Below are 27,551 nucleotides of genomic sequence, written 5' to 3' on the forward strand. Positions count from 1 at the left end.
GGTGTTTCAGTTTTATTGTCCAACCCCTCTAACTTAATAGTTGCTTGAAGAAAATCCCCACTCATTTATAATACATGAAAAAAGACTCAGGGGAAATAGCATGCCAGTCAAACTCACCAATGTGCTTTTCACTGCAATGTTGGACACTTTTCTTATTCCACTGACAGAAAATGTGTGGTGATGTTAGAGTAATTTTTCAGGATAATGTAGCCACATAGTAAAGAGTGCTAAAATTATTCTTCAGGAAAGGCATCAATTCAATGACATGAGCAGCAGTCTGACTGAAAATGTAGGTTCAACTGCTATTAAAGCAAGTTAGAACAAGCTTGGAGTAGAATTTAGTTCATGTGCCAAAGAAATCAAGTTGTTTTATGAAGCTAGAATTTTCAGGAGGTAAACTAAACTGGTGCCATATGTGTGATGTGTTTATAAGTTACAAAATAAAAAAAATCTGGTGAGCATCCTCCAAGTGTACTTATGCCGTCATAAACTATTGCAAACCGCCTGTAACACATTCTTCAAACCATGTCGTATTATCTTGAATTATATCTAATATACTTGCTGTAACTGATGTCTAAGTCCAAAATAACAGCACCTCCAAGTCGCTAAACTCACTCATTAAATACAAGTGAGTTTAATTATGTACAAAACCCTTGCACACGTAAAATATCAACTTTGTCATTTTCATCTCTGGTGGTGTAGGTTCCTCCAGGGGCCGAGAGAGGGAGCGCTCCCCCATGATAGCTTTAGATTTCACTGTTTTTTGCCCTTTAGCAACTCTGCTAACACAAACCCAAGGAAATCTTTAATTCCGCACAAAGCTTTACTGAACATTAAACCTCTAAAATTTAGTTGTATTATTGTGTTCTCGTTTGCTTCACTCTCGGGGCTAATACAGCAGCGAAGTGCTTCGCCTGACTTCAGCAGGCTAGCGCTTAGCTCTCCTAAGGTTGGTAGTAAAAACAGTGCCTCTAAACCAGTAAAAACGTCTCTACTGGCGATTATACGAATATTACAAGTAAACCTCTTCAGGTCAAAACAGAAACATGGATCGACTGACGTCATTTGGAAGTAAGTAATGCCTGGGAAATAAATGCAAATTTTCTTAATCGCCAGATTCTTGTTGGAACTATCCGTTCCACCTTAAGTGTAATGTGGCTGAAGCGCCGTTTAATGTGAAACGGGGCATTGGTATAAGAAGTTTAGTTAACTTCTCTCTGTCATAGGTAATGGTTATTCAACAGGAATAAGAGAGTGTGCTGTTGGATTAAATTATGAGCTACCAGCCGCCTAGTTACATGGCGTGGTCGGTTTTTATGTATTCATTGTTATTTTATTTATATTAATTAGTTAGCAACAGAAAAATACATTGGGGTTTATTTCCCACTCACTGGTCACTTTGAGGTCTAACTTTACCCGTCTTAGATATTAACACTGTATTGCCAAAATTTTCACTCGCCCATCCAAGTCAATGCATTCAGGTGTCCAATCACTTCCATGGCCACATGTGTATGAAAGCAAGTCCGCTTTCAGGAGAGAACAGGTCGCTCTCAGGAGCTCAGTGAATTCCAGGCATGACAGGATGCCACCGGTGCACCAAGTCCGGTCATTAGATTTCCTCGCTACTAAGTATTACCCAGTGAACTGTCATTGGTATTTTAACAAAGTGGAAGTGATTGGGGACGACAGCAACTCAGCTACAAAGTGGTAGGTCATGTAAAATTACAGAGAAGTGTCAGTAGATGCTGATTACATAGTACGCAGAGGTTGCCAACTTTCTGCACTCAATTGCTTGTAATTGCAATTGCAGTGGAGATATGGAGCTTCTCTGTCTGGCAATCCGGTGGATGAGTCTGGGTTTGGTAGTTGTCAGGAGAAAGGTACTTGTCTCACTGCATTGTGCCAAGTGTAAAGGCTGGTGGAGGGGGGATTATGGTGTGGGGTTGTTTTTCAGAAGTTGGGCTCTGCCTCTTGGTTCCAGTGAAAATAACTTTCAATGCTTCAGCATACCAAGAGATTTTGAACAATTTTATGCTCCCAAATTTGTGGGAAAAGTTTGGGGACATCGCCTTCCAGTTCCGACATAACTGTGCATCAGTGCACAAGCAAAGCATGAGCAGGTTTGGTGTGGAAGAACTTGACTGACCTGCACAGAGTCCTGACCTCAACCTAATAGAACACTTTTGGTATAAAATAGCATGATGTCTGCAAGCCAGGCCTTCTTGTCTAACATCTTTGTCTGACCTCACAAATGCGTTTCTGGAAGACTTAGTGATGCATGATATATCAGCGGCCGATATTTTTATGGAATTTCTTTGTTATTGTTACCTCTTGATGAAATTATTTAAATATATTGAAGAAAAAAAATGTAAAACAGCAAAAAAGGAAAGCATTAGTACATCAGGATCATTTTTGAAAACTAATAATAACTTCAGGCAGTAGGTAGGTTAGTTTACTGTACACCATAAAAGTGAGGGGCCAGTGAATATAGAGTATTAAACCAGGGATGAATGTAAAATGTTCTTACACTCATTATTGATAATCATGCAGGTTAAAACACACTACAAAATTTCTACCAGAGACATAATGCACTAATAGGCTGTAGAAGCTGTTATTTCCTGGCCAACTTAGTACACAACACAAGGAGCAGGGAGCAATATGAGACTCACTAAACTTATCATCAAAGGTGCAGTGTGGCAGCATTATTTATTTTCAACTAAGAAGAAGCATTCTTGATTCTACTTTTTTTTTTAATCTGGTAATTTCAATATTCATAATTAATAGGTTTTATATATTATGCTCCTACTGGCCATTTGTAGATAAGTGAACCTGTATTACAGTAAATCAAACTGGTGATGGTTCTTACAGTTGCTGAGCACGGCTCCTTATGTGCGAAGCGCACTAAAATTGTGCTGTAAAAATTGACTGATAATTCTGTGACAAGGACAATGCAACAAACATATTTAATCATTCTATTTCTGCAGATGACCCTTTCGACAAACCTCATTGTCGGGGATGTTCTTCATACTTGGTGGAGCCATACATAAAGTGTGCAGAATGTGGACCATCTCCTTTTATCCTCTGTCTTCAGGTACAATTTTTTTTATAGCAAAATACAGATTAGGTTAAAGCGCTGCGCTTACTATCTGTATGATACAATTATAGTTCATTGTTCTTTCTGTTACAGTGTTTTACGCGGGGCTTTGAGTATAAAAAGCACCAGAGTGACCACAAATATGAAATTATGGTAAGTAACATGTAACCTAATGAAAAAATGGTAGTAAGCTTCCCACAGACCAAGTCTAATTTTGAGTGGGTGATGTTTCTTCTAAACAAACAATAAGTAACTCTAGGAGTTGCATGACTAGTAGGTTTTTTAAGTATCTGATTAATCAGTGTTTTTATGCCTAACATGAGACACAGAAACTGGACTGTTTGAGGCTTTTATTGTAATTGTTAAATTGTGATTGACAACAGCAAATAATGTGACAAATCATGCTTAAATTGTAAAACATTGTAAACATTTGGTTATTTTGTAATCAACAATAATTTACGATGGCTCAGCTTTTGTATAAAAAACAAAAATCTACCACAACACTAAATTTTCCATCATTCTTGCTGCTTTGCCTAAATTACTGGCATCATTAACCTACGCCATATTATACGTAACTGCATGACATCATTATGTAAGCATTACGTAAATAGCTCAGAATATTCTTATTGTCTTATTTTTTTTCTTATTATTTTTTTTAATAGATTTAAAAATTGCACTCAAAGTGAACAATAAAATGTGGCAGTGCCCTACATAGTGATTTCTTAGAATAAACTTCTTAAGCTGAAAATGAATAAATGTGCAGGGTCTAACACAAAGTGGAGTTAAAAAGTAACAACAAACTTACCTGATGTTCAATTAAAACTATTATTGTCCCAGTCTAGTCAACAGAAATAGTCTACTTATATTCAGATTTGTTATTAGACAATATCCTTGGTCTGTTCCCTTGGCACATGTTCTGAAAAATCTGAGATGCTTTCCTACCTGTTTCCAGTATGTTCCATCTAGCTGTTTATGTTAGCAAATGAGATATATATATATGCAGTAGTATATTCCAGTGTATAGAACCTTGTTTGATTTTGAATGTACACTTACTTTCTCAAAATTAAACAGTCACATTAACTTTTTTTATAATTTACAGTTACTCATATTTTTCTTCTTTCTCGTAGACATCAGATTTCCCTATACTGGAACCTGGCTGGACAGCACAAGAAGAGATGGCTCTCCTAGAGGCAGTAATGGACTGTGGTTTTGGGAATTGGTCAGTGTAGTTTGGTGCTTCATGTATTACTCTTTTAGCCAAAGTTATATTTATAATAACAACATTATCTTCTGTAATCATACGTATTGGGTGGCTGTGATCCTGATATTTGCATATTTCACTTTAGCAGCCACAATCATGAAATTGTAGAGATATTTCTACTCAAAAAAGCAACAACGTTTTATAAATGTTTAATAGTATATTTTCAGTTGCGTAGTTCCAATGATGCACAAAATTCAGATGAAGGGAAAATATAATGGAGTAGACTGTGTGAGGAGCATGTACGGTGTTAATTTAAGCAATATTAGGCGAGACCTGTACAAACATATACATTACAAAATCTGTAGGGGTGATGCTTATGTTATGGAGACAGATTTTTAATTTACTGTAAGAGTAGCTGCTATTGAGGCAGTAATGGTCTTCTCCTCCAAATACCCTTTATCTCAAGCACACTATTGAAAGTTCATAGAAGTAATGTGACATGCAACTTGTTATTAGCAGAGAGGTCAACTTCAGTATCAAGGTGCTCCAGGATGACTGTTATGGGGTTTTCTTTTATTGACCTGTAAATTATCCAAGCAACAAAAACATTAACGCCGCAAAGCCTCTCAGTGTTAACTTTCCGGTTGTTTACTTAAGGTAACGTTAGGGTATAAGTCCATCAACATTGAACACTCTCAGCACCAACAGAAATGACCAAATAAAATACTTACTCCTCATAGACTGCACAATCAAGTTAGCTTTCCATTCCACGTTAAATAATGTGGCAGATACATGGCATTATCTGCACCGTTTAAGGTGGAGCAGAAACTGAAAAATTAAAAGATGCCTCATGAAGCTTTGGGAAGTGAGTAGTGTGTTTTAAACAGTTGTGTTGGTGCTGTCTGTAGATTTAGAACCTCTACAAGGAGTAATGCAGATGGCAGCTCTTTAGCTATTTTTCAATAAAATTCTTGCACTTTTCTCGCTCATTAACAACATCATACATGTTCCTTGTGATTTATCAGTTGAAATGATATTAAGCGACTGTAAACGATGCAAACCAAACAGCTACATCAGAGCATCTCATAAAGTTCCCAGTGAATAAAATCACTTCCTGTTCTCCTCCTAGACTTCACAGTGATATGACATAATGATATGACTAAACCTATAAATACCTACTTTTATGCAGTAACTAAAAAAGGATATGGTTCTTGCCAAATGAATGGACAAACTAAAATAGTTCCAAAGAATGTCACTTCTCAGGAAATGATTTGATGAAATAATGTTCTTTTAAAACTAGATAAAAAATCATCAAATCATAATTTAGTCAAAAAATAGTCTTCATACAAATGCATTTGTAAACATGAAGCTGAATACTAACTATAGGTTCGCTTTGAACTTACCTTTGCATGTGCCTTGTTTTATGGCAAATAGTGAAAACGTATTGGGAAATAAGTTACATGAAAAGCAACGTCATGTTGCACTAACACTGATACATTACTACAGTTACAATGCACATGCTGTTGATGTTAGTATTTATAATCTTAAGATCAGTTTATATTTGTCGCTGCTCCTTTAACATACGAGTGCCACTCTGCAGTGCAATGTCTTGATTTCATTGGTAACTCAAGGATTATTTGTTTCTGCTCTTAATTGAAATGTTTTCTAGGCAGGATGTGGCATACCAAATGCGCACCAAAACCAAGGAGGAATGCGAAAGCCACTACATGAAGAACTTCATCAACAACCCTCTGTTCTCCTCCACGCTGCTCAGTCTTAGACAGATGGAGGAGTCTCGAACAGCAGAGAGGGCGATTCCATTCAAACGTAAGAGTCTGTTTGAGATTGCAATGTGAAATGCTAACGTGTAGTTTTCTAATATTTTTGTGATTTATAAAAATGACTTTTAAGGATTAACATTATTTTTGGTTTAGGAAATTTATAATAACAAGTATTGACTTTTAGTATTAGTGTCATTTTTCATCCCATTTGCTGTTATTAATATTACAACACAAAAAAGATTTCAGCTTATCATATCGACACATTAATAACTACACTGAACCCGACTGCATTCTACCATTCTGAGTTAAATACGCATATTATTTTTTTAATTACCATTAGCCACAGATGATCCTCCTAGGCCTTCATTTGACTCTCAGCTGTCCAGAGATATGGCTGGTTACATGCCTGCACGAGCAGACTTCATGGAGGTTAGTGCTCTGTTTTCTAAATGAAATTTGCTAAATTGATAGGCAACAGAAGATTTAGGAAAAATGCTTTAAAAACAACATGGAACATATGTCATTGTTTTACAAACTTTGTCATTAAGGCACTGTCCACTTTAATAGACCCCCTTCGTTTCAGTAAGGGTTTGTTAATAAGCTGACTGTTGGAAGCAGGGAATTACTGAAGGGTGTTGAGCAGTACTGTACAGGCTCAGGGTCATCAATCAAGTGTTGATTTCAAGTTCCTATTTGACACCTTTAAATCTCATCATATTTTGCACGAAATATGTATATATGACATATATGTTTAGAAAATGGGAATGATGTGTACTTCCATGGTACTGTGTAAATGTTACTGAAATTTGTGTTGATGCATTTTTTATTTATTAAATTTTTTTTTTTAAATGTCGGGATGATGGTGTGGAGCTGAAAATTAACCACAGATTAGGCCAGCAGTACAGACCCTGTTATGCCAGTTTTAGGTGCAAATAAGATGCTTTTGCCACACATCTCGTGTTATGAGTGACATATAAGCATAAATATACAGTTGGTTCAAGATGTGCATCCAAAGAATGTTAATGCCTTATATATACACTCCTGAGGGAAATTTTTAAAAGAAATAGAAAACATTAGTAGAGATGTACTACAATACAGCTGTTGCTGGAAGTGTGGTCAGGTTTAGGTGAAATTTCCAGTGCCTCTTATGGAGGATTTCTAAACTAAAATGCTGTATTTAATCTCTCTGAATTAAAGAGCTCACATTTTGACTTTAAAGGCATTTACTTTCCTAGTTTTCCAAACAATTTATGTTTAAATGTAGTGACAACTTGGAAAAGTTGGCTGGAATACATTAAACCTTGTTTAAATATATAAACATTTAAAGTAAGTATGTGTTGCAAAGACAGTCATATTACCTACTAAGAGGAGAGCTACGGTTTTATGCAGAACTTTTAGACACCTTGTTTAAATGACACATCTTGTTAATGTTCAAAGTAAAAAGGTAAATAACCACATCCTGTAAAGAGAACACAAATACTGAATTAATAACATTGGGGAAGAAAAAAAACATGTCTCTTAACTTCTGCACAGGAAATGTTTTATGTTTATTCTCCATAAGAACTTAACATATTTTAACTTACAACAATTTTGGTTGATTTTATATTAGTGATTGGTATCTATTCTTTGTAATTGGATATGTTTCTTTTATTTCAATCATTGTAGATGCTGCAGCTAACTAAATGTGGCAAAGTAACACAGCATTGTAGCTAAGAAAGGTCTTGTTCCTCAAGAAAGGTTTAGAAATCATTAACCTGAAAGAACATATGGGAGAGAGGGTGCAAACATGTTTACATTAAATGAGCAGCCCACCATGGAGCTGCATTAAGGAGTTCTCATTAAGTATCCTGCTTTGCTAATGACTTGAACCAATGTGGGGGTTTTTAAACCCATGTATGTAGAGTCCTATGAAAATTTTTAGAAACCCATTATTTAAAAAACACATAATGTACTCTTTGCCAAATACTACAACATTTAAAGGTTTCTTTGTATTTCAATATCTTAACCTCAGCAAATACATAGGAATTAATTGTTCACTAAAATGTGCAGTCAAATTCCATATTAATTTAAAAAAATGTTAACATGTATTTTCACTTACAAAATATATAACACATTTAATGGTGTTCATTCTGTTTGAATAAGTGCATAACTCTGCATTGCACTGTGTATTTTTGTAAAGACAACATAATCAAATTAATTATCAGCACCTTTTACAGTGCAGATGTCTGCTTACAATACATTTTATATTGGCCATGTAGCTCAAAGACACATTGTGAATGCCTATAATTATTCTGTGAATGAGTAATATAGGTGATCTCCCTCTCTCTAGGAATTTGATAACTATGCTGAATGGGATTTGAAAGATATTGATTTTGTTGATGACGACTCTGATATTCTTCACGGTAAGTGCAAAACAGGAAATGGAATAATAGGCACTCCTTATGAAAACAAAAATATTCTGAAGTCAGCAGCACAAATATTCAATATTAATATTATGGCTGAACATTAACCTTCACATTAGTAAGCAGTCATTAACAACCCATCTGTTTTGTAATGTAGACAATTTTCTTATTTGGGTTGATTTGTCATCTTGGCTTCAGTCTTTTCTTGAAATGCAGTCTTAGTGTGGGACAATACTCTGTGTCATAGCCTCTGGTCTTTTCAGTTGCCTACGATTCTTATTACACAAATATTTATGCTACACTTGTTGCTGCACTCTAAACCAAACGGTTTCTTCTGTTGATCTCCTTATCTTTTCATAAGGCTTAGCTCAGCATTTTGTGAATTTTTGTTAGCTGCATAGCACCCGATGGCTTGCAACTTGTAACTCACTCACTGTACTTAGTGGCCTGTCCATCATATTGATTAAAAAAAAAAACCCAAAGGCAGATTCCATTAAATTCACCTTTAACCTATTTGTGAGCTCTCCTTTTCATGTGCTATTTGATGAAGCGATGCGCATTGTACCTCATGGTCATCTGGCATGGTAGTAGGGATAGGAATGAAGGACTGTGCTTCAGTTCTCATTGGCCTCAAATTATCGTTACCATTATTGTGCACATAAACTCAATTTGTAGTGTTCTGGGATTAAAAAAAAAAAAGTACCCCTTTTTACAGACGGCAATATAGACTGTGCTCCGGTCTCCTCCCTTGGTCCAAAAACATAGTAGGTGGAATGGCGATTCAAAATCGCCTATAGGTGTGAATGTGTGTTGCCCTGTGAAGGACTTGTGCCCCCTCCAGGGTGTGTTCCACCATGACCCTGAATTGGATAAGTGGTTACAGACAATGAATGAATGAATGAATGAATGAATGAATGAATGAACTATAGACTGTTATGCAGTCTATAGTCAATGATATGCACCCACTATGCATAAGGTTGCTAAATTGCTAAAGTTACACTGCTACTGTGTACTCATGACCATGAGTCCCCAGTGTGCAATATGAGAACAGTCACAGAGATGAGTAAAAAAAATGTATATATTTGTTAATAATAAGTGAATATCATCAGATGCTGGAAAATAAGTTTTGTATACTTTTTAAAATTGTGCATGCATATAATGCAAATTAATGTTGTGCCATGCTTTGTTGTTCTAGCGCTTAAAGTTGCTGTTGTGGACATATACCATTCAAGACTAAAAGAGAGACAGCGAAGGAAAAAGTGAGTTTGAACTGCACTTGAATTTGGATCAGAGAACCACTAGAGGGTGTTGCACACCTTTATAGAATGTCAGACTCTATCTGTAGCACACAAGTGTATAATAGTTATGATTCCCTAATCAACACACTTTGTGTTGGTTTAAATTCCATGGACAACTTTTCTTATATGTCACAGATCAGGGCGACTTTATCCTGTGTTCTGTACATGGTAACCTTGGGTTTGTTTTTGTTTGCTGCACAGTTGAGTTGCTCAGAACAGTGTTCACTGTAAAGGATATGGGTGTAAATCAGTTTTAATGAGCTGAAGCTGTCCATGGCAGTAGAGCACCATGTTATGGCAGTCGAGGTATACAAGGACCCTTAGACCTGTGCACTTTGATTGCAGTGGGCTGAAGCTGCTAGGCAGAGACTGCTTCTATTTCCTAGGCCTACAAGGTGGGAATGGATGTGAAGCGCCTCACGCTAGATTTGCTGAGCTAGATCTCATTCCTCTGCTCATTTATGGTGACTGATGAAGAACAGATCACTAGCTCATACCACAGTGCTCCATTGACCTCTCTTAGAATTGTCACCCAACACTTTATAGCTATCAAATTTACAGCTCAATGTTAGGTGTTTTTTGAAACCAAGCGCTGCATGATAAGTAGTGGAAGTAATTCTGGCTGTATTGCTACATTGTGGAGATGTGATGTATCTGACAATAACATTAAAATTAACATTAATGTGCAATTTGTCATTGTACAATGTGCAACGAAATGTGTGTTCTGAATTTAACCCATCTGTGACAGTGAACACACACACACACTAGCGCACTAGAGACTGTGAACACACACCCAGAAGGGGGTCAGCCATCCCCGGCGCCCAGGGAGCAATTGTGGGTTCAGTGCCTTGCTTGCTTCAGCCATGGATGTTCCTGCCAGTCTTGGGGATTGAATCAACAATCTTCCGGTACCAAGGCCGGCCCTTTAACCATTAGGCCACGGCTGCTTCATTGGGGAATCATTATGACATTAATAATGGGCATTTTTTGCATGTTTTAAGCAAAATAATTGAGGATTTTAGGTAATAAAAATATCTTCATTCATCAGAACACTTACAGAGGTACTAATGACCCCTGCACAAAAGGCTTAGTAGTTGGCAGCTGACTATCAAATTTCTATAAGTTTTATCCACAAAGGCCTGGTGTGGCTATGTTTTATTATTATTTTTTTTAGTCAATTAAAACACTTTAATCTGCCATGTGACTGGTGAGAAACCTCATTAGAACATTTTAGCCTTCAGTGATACTCTTTCTATACCCTAAGATTATGCTATCTTTGTGCATATGGGCTTCTGTTCATTTTTCTGAATGGGTTAAGGGGAAAACAATTCCTGGACTGAAGAAGGCATGAACCTCCCTGCTTCACGTCTTTAAAGATTTATTTGAAACATTTAAAATCTAGAGTGATGTACCATTGCATCAACAGTTTGTTTCATGGGGTTGTGTTTTTCTTGTAGCCACCCTTTTTTAATGTGCCTGCTCTTACACAGCAGATGGCTCTTTTTAATTTCAGTCAAAGGCTCTGACCTGTCAAAGTTGGCTATTGTTTACCATGACCTACTACCTACAGATTCTGTGTGGATAGGCTGAACCTGGCTTGCAGGACTATACACCATGAGATTACTGCTCAATTCTGTGTCCGACTGCAATAATATCTGGTCAGGTCAGAGTGTATAGTAAATCCAAACGAAAAAGCCACCGAGGATGTGTTCAAGGCTCAGCTGTAGTAACTGTGCACAGAAAGGCAGTGGTTTAGTTTGTTTGTCCGCATATAATGAAACTGTTTACAGTTTGTTTTTTGTCTTTCAGGATTATTCGGGACCATGGACTCATTAATCTACGCAAGTTTCAGCGTAAGGCGTCTTTTGAAGTTGTTACTTTGTATTTGTTTATACTTTGGCACTATAATCATAGTTTCAGTTTAAAGTTAATTTACACCACTGAAGCATTACAGGCACCAAATATTCAGCTGCTAAACAATGTGTCATTGTTCTGACCTATCAATCTTGGCACAAATCAGACTCAGATTACTAAAGTGGCACACATACACCTATAGATCTCAGCTAGCATCTATGAAATGAATCTCCCTGAGCACCATAACATAAGCATACAAAGTGTACAGCAAAAGCTCAGCATAGTTTGATTGGCTCCGGGCCAGAGCAGCGTCTAGTGGCCATAATTGCTCTTCCATGAATAGTCCACCATGAAATGAACACCCTGCTTCTAATGATAAAAGAGACAGCAGCTCTGTGAGCTTCTATTCATCTGTACTTTGCGGGAGCACGAGGGTCAGCGTTATCAGTAAATGGAAGCCCCCACCTGTTTGTGTTACTGAAATTTCTGCTGGCTATTAATGTTTATCCTACCCAGTTGTTCTTTGTTTTCATGGGTTTTTTAGTGAGCAACCCTGTTGTGTTTTGGGGAGTTCATGAACAGCTTCGAGCACTGGGTGCACAAGGCCGGCTTTTTTTTTGTTTGTTTATTTATTTATCAGCCCTCTGCCACCTTCCTTATCTGCTGCTCTCTCAAGACAAAAGAGAGCCAATAGTTACCGTGGAGCTGCAGGCTGGTTGTCATGGAGACTGTCTGAAAGTGTGTGTGTGTTTGCAAAAGGCGCACGGTAAAGCAGTGGCCGAGGCTTCGTGGCTCACAGCAATGCTGGTTTTTCCCCTATTGTAGAGCGACGCAGCTTGACCTGATGCTCAGTCTTATGGCCATTAGTCCTCATGCCTCTCTGTTGTGCCCAACGAACCAAGTCTAGAGCCTAGCACAGCTGGATCGACATAATGCTCTGCACAACCAGGCTACTGCCTAGGGTTCCAGGAACCATAAAAATATCAATTAATTTGCATGGTTACACAGCACCACTATTCATTGAATTTCTAATAAAAACCAAACCTTAAATGTAAATTATATACTTTTAGCTCTTTTCAGTACACAACAAGTTTAGCCATTGTCTTTACTTAGCTTTCCTTCTATGGAATTAATTTCTGAGAGTAGTTTTATATCTGCCATAATTTTTTCTCATGCTTCCACAGTTCAGTCTTAAGCCACTTAAGACTTAAGGTAAAAGCAAAGTCACAGTGCGATTATTCCCCTCCATTTAGACACTTGCTGACTCTATGTCCTGCATTTCCTGCTGCGAGAACACAGAAAATCTCTCACTGTGCGCCATGTGTGAAAGGACCACTCTGGGATATCTCTGGACACGATACTCCAGAGTTTCTCTAGTGTTCTCCAAGTTCATGTGTGAAAGTGGCTTGGTACATGCTTCTCATATACCAGTAGTCACCAAAACAATTCAGTGATCTTGAGGTCTGGGCTCTGGGGTGGCCAGGCCACAAGTAACTTTGTATCTTTTCACAGCTAATGATTCTTGATATACACACCTCTTCACACAAACAGGGGTTGGTCTGCTTAAAATGAACTGTTATTTGCTATGCTGTTATTTTGTTATAAACAGCATATAAATACTAATTCTATAATGTCTATAATGCTGTTTTTTTTTTTACTTATTTAATGCAAATTATATTGTTGTAAATAAACTGAGGGCATTTCAGTGTACATTTAACATCAAATGAATGTCTGAAAGCAGACTGTCTGTTCATTCTCAACTACCCCATGAGAAAATTATATACAGATCAAAACAAGGCATCACAGTGGATGCTGTTACAGAATTTTTACAGGATTTGAATTGGATTTATTCTGTTTTCCTGCTCTCAGCTCAGCTAGCTAATATTGGACTTGTACCAAAAGCTGGGATTATTATTTTAACACAGAAGTGAGATTTGTTAGTGAATCAGATTAGGTTATTTTTTTTTTTCTGCTGGTAAATACACATCAGATACTGGCTCTTGGAATAGTCTGCAGTCACAGGGATTACTTTACATACGGTTGGCTTTGCGAAAACCAAGACAAATGCTTCAAATTGGGGTGTTTCTAATCGCCTTGCCTGTGTAGGGTTGATGCAGGTGTGGGTTTTACCATTTTTTTTTTCTTTTTGATGCATTTCTCCTCTAAAAACATTGTGCAGGTGTATCAGAGAGACATTCCAACATCACCTTACTTACCCTTATCACATCTCACTCTTTCTGCTTAATAACCAGCAACAGATGTGTGATGCTTCTTGCTGGAGTCTTTAAGGCTCTATTCACATTATCAAGCTGAGGTGACACAATGAAATGGGTTTTTTTTCCCCTTCCCCCTTTATAGGGACAAACATGATTTGAGACATTGGTGGTTCTAGATCATATACGTATACCATATGTGGCCATGCAACTTGGATGTTAACTGCCACATCATAATGTTATGGCTGATGTGTATAAGCCCAAACGAATTATGACCACCTCCTTGTTTCTACACGCGCTGTCAATTTGTCCAAGTTCCACTGACTATACAGGACAACTAAAGCATTTTGCTTTTGTTGCTCTGTATACTTTTTAATCCCCCTTTTTCCTCGTTCTTAAATGGTCAAGACCCCCCCCCCCCCCCCCCCACACACACACACACAGGACCACCACAGAGCAGGTATGATTTTAGGGGTGAATTATTCTCAGCGCTGCAGTGACGCTGACATGGTGATGGTGGTGTCTGTTCTGCTGGCATGAGTGGATCAGACACAGTAATGCTGCTGGAGTCTTTGAACACTCTGTCCCCTCGCTGTCCATTCTGATACACCTACCTCATTGGTCCCATTTGTAGATGTAAAGTCAGAGACAGTAACTCATCTGTTGCTGCTCATCAGTTTGTGTTAACCATCCTCTAGTCCTTCATCAGTGGACACAGGACATTTTTGGTTCTTGGACTATTCTTAGTCCGTCAGTGACACTAAGGACTTTAAAAACTCCAGCAGCCCTGCTGTGTCTGATCCACTCATACCAGCCCAACACACCCTAACACACCACTGGCACGTCAGTGCCATTGCAGCACTGAGAATTATCCACCACTCAAATCATACCTGCTCTTTCTTGCTCTCACTTTTTAATTCTGCAGTCACATAATCTTGATATTTAGCAGAGATGGTGTTTTTGGAGTTTCTTTTATGCATATCTTTGGGATAGTGTCATTTGGTTATGTGTCTTTTGTGTTGACAGTTCTGGAGCGACGGTACCCTAAGGAGGTACAAGACCTGTATGATGCAATGAGGCGTTTTGCCAGAGTGGTGGGACCCATTGAACATGACAAATTCATTGAGAACCATGCATGTGAGTATTTAATCCAGCACACCACCTAACATTGTAAACAAACTGACCAGACAGGCTTACATTAGAGATGAGGACAAACCTGAGTAGCATTCTACAGTCTTTGAATACTCATGTTTTCTTACCATGTTGGTGTAGTGGAGTTTTAAAACTTGCACCATAATTTGGTACACTGAATACAATTATATACACTGATCAGCCATAATATTAAAACATCCCCCTGGTTTCTACACTCATATTCCATTTTATTAACTACTCATTGGTGCATTTTGTAGTTCTACAATAAGACTGTATGCATACTTACTGAGCCCCCTTTCATTCTGTTCTTCAATTCCCAGAACTGCAGTGACACTGATGTGTTGGTAGCAGGTTAATGTGTTTTATTATTGTGGGTGGCTCAGTGTTTTTTATTATTTCTCTTGCTAACAGTGCTCAATCATTCTTTCATCAGTGGTCACAGGATGCTGTTGTCTGGATACTGGATATTTGTTGCTTGTGGAAAATTCTCAGTCTAGCAGTGAGATGCAGCACTGCCTTGTCTGATCCATTCAAACCAGCACAATGCACACTAACACACCACTACTACCTTAGTGTCACTGCAGCACTCAAATCATACCAGATTTGTGGTGGTTCTATGGGATTTTGACCATTTGAAGAATGGTTATAAATTTTATTAGGTTATTCACCAAAATTGAAAGCTCTAGCAACATTGCCTGAACATGAAGTTAAATGTTGTATAATATATCTGCATTTTTTTTTACCTAAACCTTATTATTTTTCTTTCTTTCTTGGAGTAGAGAATTGAGAAAATTTATGTCAGGAGAAAAAAAAAGCAAGCAGCCCATTGTGCCCTTCTGAGAGGCAGTGCACAGTTTAATTTTCATCCATTTGTAAGTTTTTGGATGGCTGTAGAAATCTATTCTGTCTAATGAGCAGCTGTGTGTGTGTGTGTGTGTGTGTGTGATGAGTTGTGAGATGTATGGGTCATGAGAAGAGCTATGTGAACGGATTCACTCCCTCATTGCGTGTCTCCACACCAACAGCTCTCTGAGTTTCTAGGGTGAAAAGTTCACATCTGTCAGGGGTAAGCAGAAATGGTAATCTCATTCTCATGTTCCTCTTCTGCCCTTGTCCTAGTGGAGTTTGAGTTGAGGAAGGAGGTTCGACGGCTACAGGAATACAGAAGGGAAGGCATCCAGTCTTTCTGCGGTAAGATCAAAACTATGTTCCTCCCCCCGAGGCCTGTGCCTTCCATTACTCACCAAAGCACAAAACCCGCTGCCCTGGCAACCTCACCAAAGTGGCACACTTCTCTTATATTCAGAGGGTATTACTTTAATCCATGTGCATAGAGAAGGTACAAACATAAGATTTATTACATTGAGGTATCCGTTTACCTTAGAGAGAGTTCACATTAGGTAGTTGGCCTCATTCACATGAAGTTCCATTTAGTTTTATTTAGAGTTGTCCAGATTTGTCTATGCATTTAGCGCTATTAAGCTATAACTTTAAGGTAATTTAGAACCTCTCTAGATTTTCCTTTGAAGACAACTGCTATAAAGGTGCGCAGACATGTATAAAAGCTTGTGCCTGATAGTGTCAATTCACCCTAGTAAGTGTTTATGCCAATGACCAGTTTTATTGGCACTTGTTATAGTAAGCCTTTAAAGATGTTTATTCAGGTTTATGTTATGAAAAATGTAGGTATGTATCATGTAGCCTTATGAACGATAAACCCCAGAATAGAATTTTGATGCTATATGTGAAATGGTGAAAATAGCAAAACCAGAACATCACCAGTAAAAGAATGGGAGTTATGTCTCAGGTTTAAGAAAAGAACATAATAATTGCATTTAGGATGCTGAACCCTCACTGAATCTTCACCTTCCGGTTTCATGTTTTTGTTATTTAACTTGAATTAATGCTTCTTTTTCGTGTTGTCAGGCACTGAATGCATATTGCAGCAGTAAAAGCAAAGCCTGTAATTAAGATCCTCTGCTTGCACACTCACTGCAAATGAACATGCATTGCTAATGCACAACATCTGGAATAACATTGGAATGGGCTGTAATTTCTAAATAATTCATCACTCCTTCTAGCCTAATTACAGCCTCTTTAGACTGTGTTCCAACAAATGCCATTATATCCAATGGAAGGAGATGGGTTCTGCTGACTCCATGTGTTCTACAGCAGAGTGCCAAATTTTCACCCATGAAGCAGACATTTTCTGCCACAGATCCTTGTTTTAAGAGTAGGGATGTACATTATTACCATTCATAAAAATCCATCATTTGCAAATGTACTTTTACATATTGTTTTTGTTCACTCTTCCGTTTGAACACAGCCATAAGCCCTATTCGGACAACATAAGTTTTACATGTGGTCATGTCAGTATTTTTGGTAGATTGGCATGGGATAAATAATCTGAAAATAACAGAGCTGGAAGAAGCTAGATTTTTCACGTCACCGCCACAAAGTGTAGATCATATACGTTAGAGTTACTGGAAGTTTTTAAACTGTCACTTGTATATCCAGCCCCAACAACTTTATATAGTTCTTAACAGATGGGTGTGAAGATGGCAAAACTTTACTAATCATTCACACAACTATCACTGATGCTGTAAACCGTTTAATGGTAACTTAATGAGTAGGCCCCACATTCATAACATGTATGTAGCTGCTATTGTGGAAAAAAACCTACCTACAGCTTCCTGAAATTTCTCTCTAGTGAGTGATCCTTTAGGTCGTTTATGGATTTAAATGTTGTGCATCGTTCAGCAGCTGAGCTTATCCTTGTACTTGAACCATATACTTCATCACTAAACACCTCCTTCAGTGTGGGGGATATGGAAGGATATGACGCAATAAACACCCAGATGTCAATTCAGAGGGGATTAATATAATCTGGGGTCGATTTTACTGCTCATTTTACAGTTGATAAAAGACTCCCGAATCTTTCCTGAAACAGGCACACCCAGTTGAGGAAAGTAACTGAAATGGTCTATTACACAGGATTAAAACTTCTGAGATACTCCAGTAATAATTACTTTACCCCACGTCCACAGGTAAAAATAATCCTGTCTGAATCTGACTTCAGTATTATATGGATGTGTCTAACTCTCTTTAAATGAACGAGATATTAACTTTTAACATTCTCCAAACAGCACTCTAAAAACGTAAAATATAGCTTAAGTCTGAAATATTCATTTTCTATTGAAAAGAAGAAAAAATTATTTCTCTGATAAACACCTAGAGGCCTGGATGTTTCTGAGGTTCTGTCCTAAACCATTTTTAAACTTAGCTGCCCCAAAGTAGGGGATCTATTTTAGGGAGCGTAAACTAGTTATTTGGGGGAATACAGTAAAATAAAGCATCCTATGTGAGTTGCACTTCCTAGAAGAAATATAAAAGTAATAAATAATATTATGTTTTATGGTTGTTAAATTATACACTGCATCATTAATCTCCTTTAAACTGTGTCAAACTGACACTGAAAAGGTGTCTATGAAAAGTACTGCTTTGTGGTAGAGAAGTTGTGTATTTTTAATAAACCTAGTCATGACTTGGATAAATCAAACCTCATTAATACATCTACTTGGAGGTATTGCTGCTCATAGCTTGAATAAGATGTTTGCTTCATTTCACAGGTGCTAAAATGTATGAGCGTGTGAAACGAATGAGGGAGGAAGAGCGCAGTAAGAGGAGCATGCTGTGTGAAGTGCTGCAATACATCCACGATGGACAAGCCTGCCAGCAGTGGCTCCACAAACAAGCCGCAATGTGAGTTTTTGTACTCCAGCTCTCATCCTCTATACGAGCATGTAGGTTACCCTTGGAGTATTTTGTTGATTTTTCAAAATGAAAGCAAGTACTACTCCTTTAGTGAGAATACATATCTGCACAATTAAATGCTTTAACATTTCAGCAAAAAAAAATGTACTACAGTTGTTTATAAAACCACTAGAATGATTACATATTGTTGCTGTCCAATTAAAAACATGTATCTCCATTTTTGTCAGTTTTTAGTTTACTGCATCATTTGGACACAGCAGCTGTCCGTTACGTCATGTGAAAGTTTTCTGATGAATGGGCCAATAGAAATGAATGAATAAAGGGTTTTTGCATTGTGAATGAGTTCTGGAGATTAATTGAAAATATACTCTAGATGGATCTATGTAGCACCAATAACAGTCTACTGTTACAGTGTCAAGCTTGTAATAATAGAACAAAGTTTTTTGTCGGCATGTAGAACCCTTTTCTAAAAGGCGCTATATAGAACCATCTACAACACATTTTCCATCAGTCTGAAGAAATCATTCATAATGCAAAGAACCCTTTAATCATGCAAAAGTGTTCAGGATTCTATATAGAACCATTTCCTTTAAAAGTATACACAGGAAAAACATCCTGTGTTCGGGACTAGTGCATGTTTCTTCACAAATCACCCCTGGCTACAGGAGATATTTAGCTCTGACCTGCTGTGTACCGTATTTTCCGCACTATAAGGCGCACCTAAAAAACTCAAATTATCTCAAAAGCCGACAGTGCGCCTTATAATCCGGTGCGCCTTATATATGGACCAATATTGAGCCACAACAGGTCTCGCAACTACGGTAAGCAGCCGCCTACTTCATTTTCTTCCGCGCGCGGTGCATGCTGGATATATACCGGTATATATATTTCATTTCCATTTGTTTTTTATGTAAAGACCCCAAAAGGATTCGTGGATGAGGAATAACTTAGTAAAGTGAGCTTTACGTGTTTATTTTGTGTGTTGTGTGATTTTAACGTTTGAGCAACGTTGAGGTATTGATATATTGTTATCGCTTTGCACTATTTCGAGTGTTACTATACTGTGATTATTATTATTATTGAATCGAGGAAAAGTCCCCCCCCCCCACTATGTGGGGTATATTAACATTGCACTACATGTTTTACCTTAAACTACGCTGGGTTGTAATCTATTAATAAAGTTGAACTGACCTATCTGACTGTTTTGTTGACATTCCCTTTAGCGCAGCTCCATCTAATTGATGCATAACGTAACCCCCAGCCTCTACTGTAGCGTCTATTGTATGCGCCTTATAATCCGGTGCGCCTTATATATGGACAAGGTTTTAAAATAGGTCATTCAATGAAGGTGCGCCTTATAATCCGGTGCGCCTTATAGTGCGGAAAATACGGTACAACTGGTAGTTGGGTTGTATCGAGATTGGTGCAGTGTTCCGGGTCTTGATCCAGAGTTTATTTGGGACCAGACCAAGACCACTTCTTCTCAGGGGTTTCAATGAGGTTGTTTTGGTCCGCATCTGATTATTCCTTCAGAGTCTTAAAATATTTAAAAATTTAAAAAAATTTTTAGCATTGAATTCACACTTCCAAAGTTCATTCATTCTGGTGGTTTAAATTTCTTCTCCTCAAAGACAAAATAATCTCAGCATGCAGTGATGCCGAGGTCAGGGTTATGGAGAGGGCAGTTGTTCTGAGAAGAGCAGACTATATTGTTGCACACCTTGCTAATGAGAGTAGAGTAGGGAGGCAGGAGTAAAGCTGTAGTGAGCTGGATTGATAGTTGTAGTGCAGTAGTGACGCTTTTCCCCCCTTTTTTTTTTCCCCAACCATGCTGAGCAGGTCTCTCTGTCAGCTTTCTGTAGGGTTTACACGTCACGATTTAGTACGTCAATCACCACAAAATGCTGAGCTCATTCAAATCCATCACAAACTCGCGGCTTGTAAAATCTAGTCAAAAGTCGAACGTGCAACAAGGAAAACTGATCTGTGAGAACTGGGGTGCCGAGCCATATTCAGTTTAAAAAAACAACACACCAATACATGATGAGTAAATTGCTTCTAAATTTACCGCTGCTGTTGTGGTTTTCAAAGCCAGCGATTACCATAAGAAATGGGGTTTTGCGACTTCACTGGCTCCATTTCCCAAGGAAGCTGTGTTAGTGAAAAATTGCTTTGAGCGAGTCGAGTCGAGCCGGATTCATGCGGTGGAAAAACACCATAATATATATGCATTATCACAATGCACTCTGACACGTACTCTATACTATTAAAGTTATCTGGCTATCAAATTGGATTTGGAGCATGATGTCTGTACAGACTGGGCTGGGTTATTCTCCAGAAAAGCAGGAAGTATGCAGAATCATGATGATTCAGATGAGTGTGTAACTAACTCATCTAATGACTGATGCTGTTCTTCTCTCGCAGTGACGCTGGCATTACCCCCATGGTCACTACCATCACTACCTCAGGTAAGCTGCTGCACACCTCACCCCTCTTCCAGATACACACACACACACACTCCAACCTTCCTCTCTTCAAGGCTCTATTACTTTTTTTCAACATTCTGTTCTCTCTTTTCAGCACATAGCCACAGGCTGAGGCTCTGTAATGTATTCTTAGGGATGTGCAGTAAATACACTCAGCAAATAAAAGCACAAAGCAACATCTACCTCTTCTGCTTCTCTCTCTGCTGCTGTTCCTTAACCTCTAGTACACAACTGGGCCAGATCTGTGCTCAACACTTGCTATATTTATGCATTGTATCAACCTTTCCTATATCCCAGCTCATAAATTCAGTTTTGTTCTATTTGATATGAAGCGCTGTGGAAATTAGGGCAAGGCATGCGCTTTTGCCAAAGATAATTCTAGTTCTACATTAATTGGAAGTGTTTTTCCATTCAGTGCAGGGCTGCACTATCAAAATATTTATATCATTACTGAGAAATGACTGTCCATGATAAACAGATCTTCGAGGTCTGCAACACTGGATCGGAATTGCATTACATAAACACAACACAGGAGAGACGGAATTAGATTAGTGAGGGTGTGGCTGTGGAAGCCAGGCCTAATTACACAACCTTTACTATCCCACAGCGAGTAAGTGACTTGAACACTCTGCTGTAAAACATAATATCTTAAGAACAAGCCTGTAAAAATACCCCAAACCTATTATTATCACTCCCAGTGTTGTGTGGAAATGTGGGTATCTGTAATGACTACTATCACAACATACTTGCTTCACCATAAGGAGTTTTTTTCACTCTGTAAGACAGACGCAAAAATGTGGCTCTGCTGGGGGTTTTTTTCTTTAAACTAAGCAAAAAAATATGGGTAGATATGTATTGAGCTTGACTGAAATTATTGAGCTGATTTAGAGACAAAAGTTTTGTTCATTTTGGGGGGAAAACTGAAATTGAAAGGTCAAATTTTGAAATTGAACTTTGGAAATATATAATGATGTATGCAAAATTAAAAGCGTATGGGTGTTTTTGTCAGCTAAACTTTAATTCAATTCTGGAATTATTGAATCAATTGAATCAAAATTATCAAACTTCTTTTCAAACTAAAAAAAATCCTCCTTAAATTTTGAATATACTACTATATAAGTTCATTAATAAGCATGTCACACTGCGGTTGAACTTTAGTGTTAACTCATTAAAATAAACCACAAAAAGGCATTCATCAATGAATGATGTTGGCTCAGGAAATAACAGCACATCCAACAGAAACTGATATGTTTATAGAGTGCAGGTTTTGAGTACACTCCTGTTTTCTATAAAACATCAGGGTTCATATATTATCTTAATGTCCATTAGGTTTATTAAATATCCTGAACATCCTAATATGATGCAGCCAAGGTTATTGTCACAGTGTATTTATATAATAATGTATATAAATACAGTAATGTTCTTAGCATGTCTACCTTCTACTTCATTTAATAACTTGTTCTCTTTACTCTATCTAGGCAGGAGAAGTGCACCCCCATTAAACTTAACAGGGTTACCAGGTACAGAGAAACTCAACGAGAGAGAAAAAGAGGTATAGCTCCCTATTTTTCCATATCTCTGCTGTGGATATGTTTTCAACTGTTTTGCTGTTTTAAATATCCAAGTAAAATATTTTATACTGTTTTTAATCAGTAATTTTGAGTTTCTAATCAGAGTTCGTAATTTATTTGCTGATTGTGTTGTGATGTTCTCTCTGGTCCTGCTTTACATATTAGTTACACATGACTTGTTTAAAAATTATAGTAGAACTGTCTTGGCACACTCCTTGGGTGATGACACAGACTAGTCTAGGAGTGCAAGAGAGTTGCATTAGCCTAGCTATTTAATTCAAGTTATCTAACATAACCTCATTACACTTTAAGTGTGGTGGCGGGTATGTCTTCACCCTCCCAGTTTGGTAGCACTGTGTAATTGAGGGAGGCCCAACTAATGAATAAAGGGAGAAAAATAGGTAAATCAAATAATTCAAGTTTTATTATAATACAATAGGAAGATAATGACCATTTCCCTTGTGTTGTGTCTCGTAGTTGTGTCAGGTGGTGCGTCTAGTGCCTGGTGCTTATCTGGAATATAAGCAGGCGCTGCTGAACGAGTGCCGGCGGCAGGGTGGTCTACGGCTAGCGCAAGCCCGCTCGCTTATCAAGATCGACGTCAACAAGACCCGTAAAATATACGACTTCCTTATCAAAGAGGGCTACATTAACAAAGCCTAGTTCTGCCAGAGACTGGACTGTGCACTTCTGGCAGGCAGAGAAGTGTCCACACATTCCACATTCCTCAAGTTCTCAGCACTGAGAGCTAACATGACAAATTGATAGTGTGTATTGTTTAACTGTAGTCTTTTTGCAAAAGTGCCACGTGTCCTTTGTTAACAAAAATGCAGGTGAATTTTTGTAAAGCTCTGTAAATTTATATTTTGTGTTGATGTAATATTTAAACTCCTGGTACTTCAACTTCATAAATCTGTAAATTGCCTACTGTCCTGGTGAACTTTTCATTTTGGCCCTTTTTTCTTTCATACACTAAAGCATTTTTGTCAACCAACATCCCAGAGATCTACAATGTATAAATGTTACAGGAGCACTCGGTAGTATTTTAACCTTAAAGTTACAGCTTTAAAAATAATTGTGGTGCTTCACTGACCTGTAATAGGAAGAATAGGGTCTCCTCCTTTTGCAGTGCTGAGCCCAGAGTAGCAGAAACTGCACTATGCAACTTTTGGACAAGCCAAGGAGAAGAAATGCTAATTCCTACATTTTGTTCCTTTAAATTAATCTAAATAGGGATGTGCTATGAAAAGAGAAAAAAAAACCTACTTTCAGTGCATGTGCACATTATTTTGAGGATCTGAAGTGCCTTCCATCTCACAAACTGAAACGACAACACAGTCAGACACCAACCCAGGGACATCAAAAAACAGCCAAAACAAAACAGCAGGATAAGAAAATCACTAGAGGATTTAAAAAACAGCAAAAATAAGTTCAGAATAAAAAGAACAATGTTATAATAGAGTGTTTGTTTCATTTTCCTTATATGGCTGCTTCACAATGTGTGAGCAAGCTCTGGGTGAGCTGTGTTGCATGTTTTCAATTAAAGGAACAGGTGCTGAATCCAACTGTTCTGAACAGGACTTTTAAGACAGGGAGAAATACATGGTTGTTTGACATTTGTGACATTTTTTGCATGTCACCAAGATTTCATTTAAAACCCAGGGGAACTTGTATAAAAAGGGTTCGAATGTGTCCTATTTTAATTTAATTATTTATTCATTTTTCCCCAGCACAGTCTTGTCCATCACACACACAAGACAAATCAACTTTTAAAATATTGAAAATCACTTAATTCCATAGGGAGGGAAGTAAGTCCATTTAATGTGGAGGGAAAAATGAAAACTTCACAACATATCGCTGTCCAATTAAAAGCATGCATCTCTTCAGCTGTATAGTAAAAAAATCATGCATTTTTGTATCCAGATGTTTAGTTAATACATCATTTTAACACAGCGGCTGTTTTTACACACACAATTATGTATTTTTAAACACTGTATGGAAATGCTATGATGAATGAACCAATAAAAATGCCCTAAAACCGACTTCCATTGAAAGTTGAGTTTTTGGCTTTAGCTTCTCCTGTACAGTTGCTATTTTGGGAGATAACGTTTTTTCATTGGACAGCAACTATATATTCAGGCTCTCTCATTTATGGAGGACCAAATTTGCCAGAATACAAACCGGATTCCAAAAAAGTTGGGACACTAAACAAATTGTGAATAAAAACTGAATGCAATGATGTGGAGATGGCAACAGCTAATATTTTATTCAGAATAGAACACAAATCACAGATCAAAAGTTTAAACTGAGAGAATGTATCATTTTAAGGGAAAATATGTTGTTTCAATATTTCATGGCATCAACAAATCCCCAAAAAGTTGGGACAAGGCCATTTATTTCCAACGTGTGGCATCCCCCCTTCTTCTTACAACACTCAACAAACGTCTGGGGACAGAGGAGACCAGTTTCTCAAGTTTAGAAATAGGAATGCTCTCCCATTTATGTCTAATACAGGCCTCTAACTGTTCAATCGTCTTGGGCCTTCTTTGTCGCACCTTCCTCTTTATGATGCGCCAAATGTTCTCTATAGGTGAAAGATCTGGACTGCAGGCTGGCCATTTCAGTACCCGGATCCTTCTCCTACGTAGCCATGATGATGTGATTGCTGCAGAATGTGTTCCCTGCATGGTGCCTTTCCAGACATGCAAGCTGCCCATGCCACAAGCACTCATGCAACCCCATACCATGCAGGCTTCTGAACGGAGCGTTGATAACAACTTGGGTTATCCTTGTCCTCTCTGGTCCGAATGACATGGCGTCCCAGTGTTCCATAAAGAACTTCAAATCATGGCTCATTTGACCACAGAACAGCCTTCCATTTTGCCACACTCCATTTTAAAAGACCCCTGGCCCAGTGCAAACGTCTGAGCTTGTGGAGCTTGCTTAGAAATGGCTTCCTCTTTACACTTTTCAGTTTCAGCTGGCAACAGCGGATGGCACGGTGGATTGTGTTCACTGACAATGCTTTCTGGAAGTATTCATGAGCCCATTCTGTTATTTCCCTGACAGTGGCATTCCTGTTTGAGGTGCAGTGACGTTTAAGGGCCCGGAGATCAGGAGCATCCAGTAGAGTTTTACGGCCTTGACCCTTACGCACTGCAATTGTTCCAGATTCTCTGAATCTTTTGATGATGTTATGCACGGTTGATGATGATAACTTAAAAGTCTTTGCTATTTTACGCTGGGTAACACCATTCTGGTATTGCTGCACTATCTTTCTGCGCAACAATGGTGGAATTGGTGATCCTCTTACCATCTTGGCTTCAGAGAGACACTGACACCCTGAGAAGCTCTTTTTATACCCAATCATGTTGTCAATTGATCTAATTAGTGTTAATTGGACCAGCTGTTCGTTATATGCTCAATTTCCTTTTTCCAGCCACTAATTGCTAATGTCCCAACTTTTTTGGGATTTGTTGACACTGTGAAATTGTGAATCAACATATTTTTCCTTTAAAATGTTACATTTACTCAGATTAAACTTTTGATCTCTCATCTATGTTCTATTACGAATATAAAATATTGACATTTGCCATCTCCACATCATTGCATTCAGTTTTTATTCACAATTTGTTTAGTGTCCCAACTTTTTTGGAATCCAGTTTGTAAAAGTAAATCAATTCAAATTAGAATTAAAGAAATGAAAAAGATTAATATAAAACATATAAATAAATAAATGCTGAAATATAAAAATGACAAAAAAAAATTCTGGGTGGGGACTATAATACAATTTTATATTTATGCATTTTTTTATTTTGTGCTTTTTTTATTATTCAATATATTTATGTATTATTTGCTATTAGTCACTCCTATAAATATTTTTTTTCTTTTTATATTTTTAACTTTTGTTTGATTTACATTTAAATTAATTTATTTATTCTGTTTTCATTTATTTATTCTGTATTTCCAATGCTAAATTTACACTGCTCCGGTGTGTTGATGGAGGCAAACACATTGGACCTCTCAAACTGGCCGCATATATTTGGAAAGCCCTTTTAATATTACATCATGTGACAGGATTTACATTACAGACATCATTAACTTATGACTAGACATGATTCTAAATTAAGATATCTCTAATTATATATTGATTAGGTGAAATAATAATTTGAGATATCTTTAATTCCATTTTGACTAGTGTAAGGTTTACCATTTAATTAAACGTAATCTCCAATTCAAGATATCTGAAATTATTAACTATCATAAACTTAGATTTCAGATATCTACAATTACATTGACTAGTCAAAACACCTGGCAGCCATGGCTGCACATGGGGAGACTAATGCACAATGACTAGAGATCAGACTAGTCAGATTGTAAATGTAGATATCTTAAATTGTCATTCTGACTAGTCAAAATATAAGTGTTACTAGTCAAAACTCAGTTGTAGAAATCAAGGATTTAATTAAAGTCAGACAAAAGCTGTTAAAACATCTTGATTCAGTGTGTGGGCATAAACAGGGGTGTTCTCTACGTCGTTTGATTAAATCACGTGTTGGTGTTTGCACCTATCGGGCAAACACCAGCTATCTTCTGATTGGATAGACACATCGCATTGGTCGGATTCATTTGCATAAAGTTAATCTTGTCTCAGTTGTTGCCGCACCACATTCTCCAATCTTGATACCCCTGATAGCAAGGAGACGGCAGACCACTGTTGGCCCA

At 37.7% G+C, this 27,551-nt stretch overlaps 1 protein-coding gene across 1 annotated transcript; it reads left to right on the plus strand.

Moving 5' to 3' along the window:
• The first annotated feature begins 708 nt into the window (after positions 1 to 708).
• tada2a (transcriptional adaptor 2A) lies at positions 709 to 24,811 on the plus strand. Its single transcript, XM_066678052.1, has 15 exons — positions 709 to 1,071; positions 2,985 to 3,091; positions 3,188 to 3,247; positions 4,222 to 4,313; positions 5,965 to 6,122; positions 6,417 to 6,505; positions 8,406 to 8,478; positions 9,674 to 9,737; positions 11,586 to 11,629; positions 14,870 to 14,980; positions 16,115 to 16,186; positions 18,625 to 18,757; positions 21,194 to 21,237; positions 22,734 to 22,807; positions 23,304 to 24,811. Exons 1-15 carry the CDS (start codon positions 1,047 to 1,049, stop codon positions 23,487 to 23,489), a joined length of 1,332 nt encoding a protein of 443 aa, XP_066534149.1. The 5' UTR covers positions 709 to 1,046; the 3' UTR covers positions 23,490 to 24,811.
• The last annotated feature ends 2,740 nt before the right edge of the window (positions 24,812 to 27,551 follow it).

The sequence above is a fragment of the Hoplias malabaricus genome, chromosome 1 (genome assembly GCF_029633855.1).
Source record: "Hoplias malabaricus isolate fHopMal1 chromosome 1, fHopMal1.hap1, whole genome shotgun sequence".
Taxonomy (NCBI): Eukaryota; Metazoa; Chordata; class Actinopteri; order Characiformes; family Erythrinidae; genus Hoplias; species Hoplias malabaricus.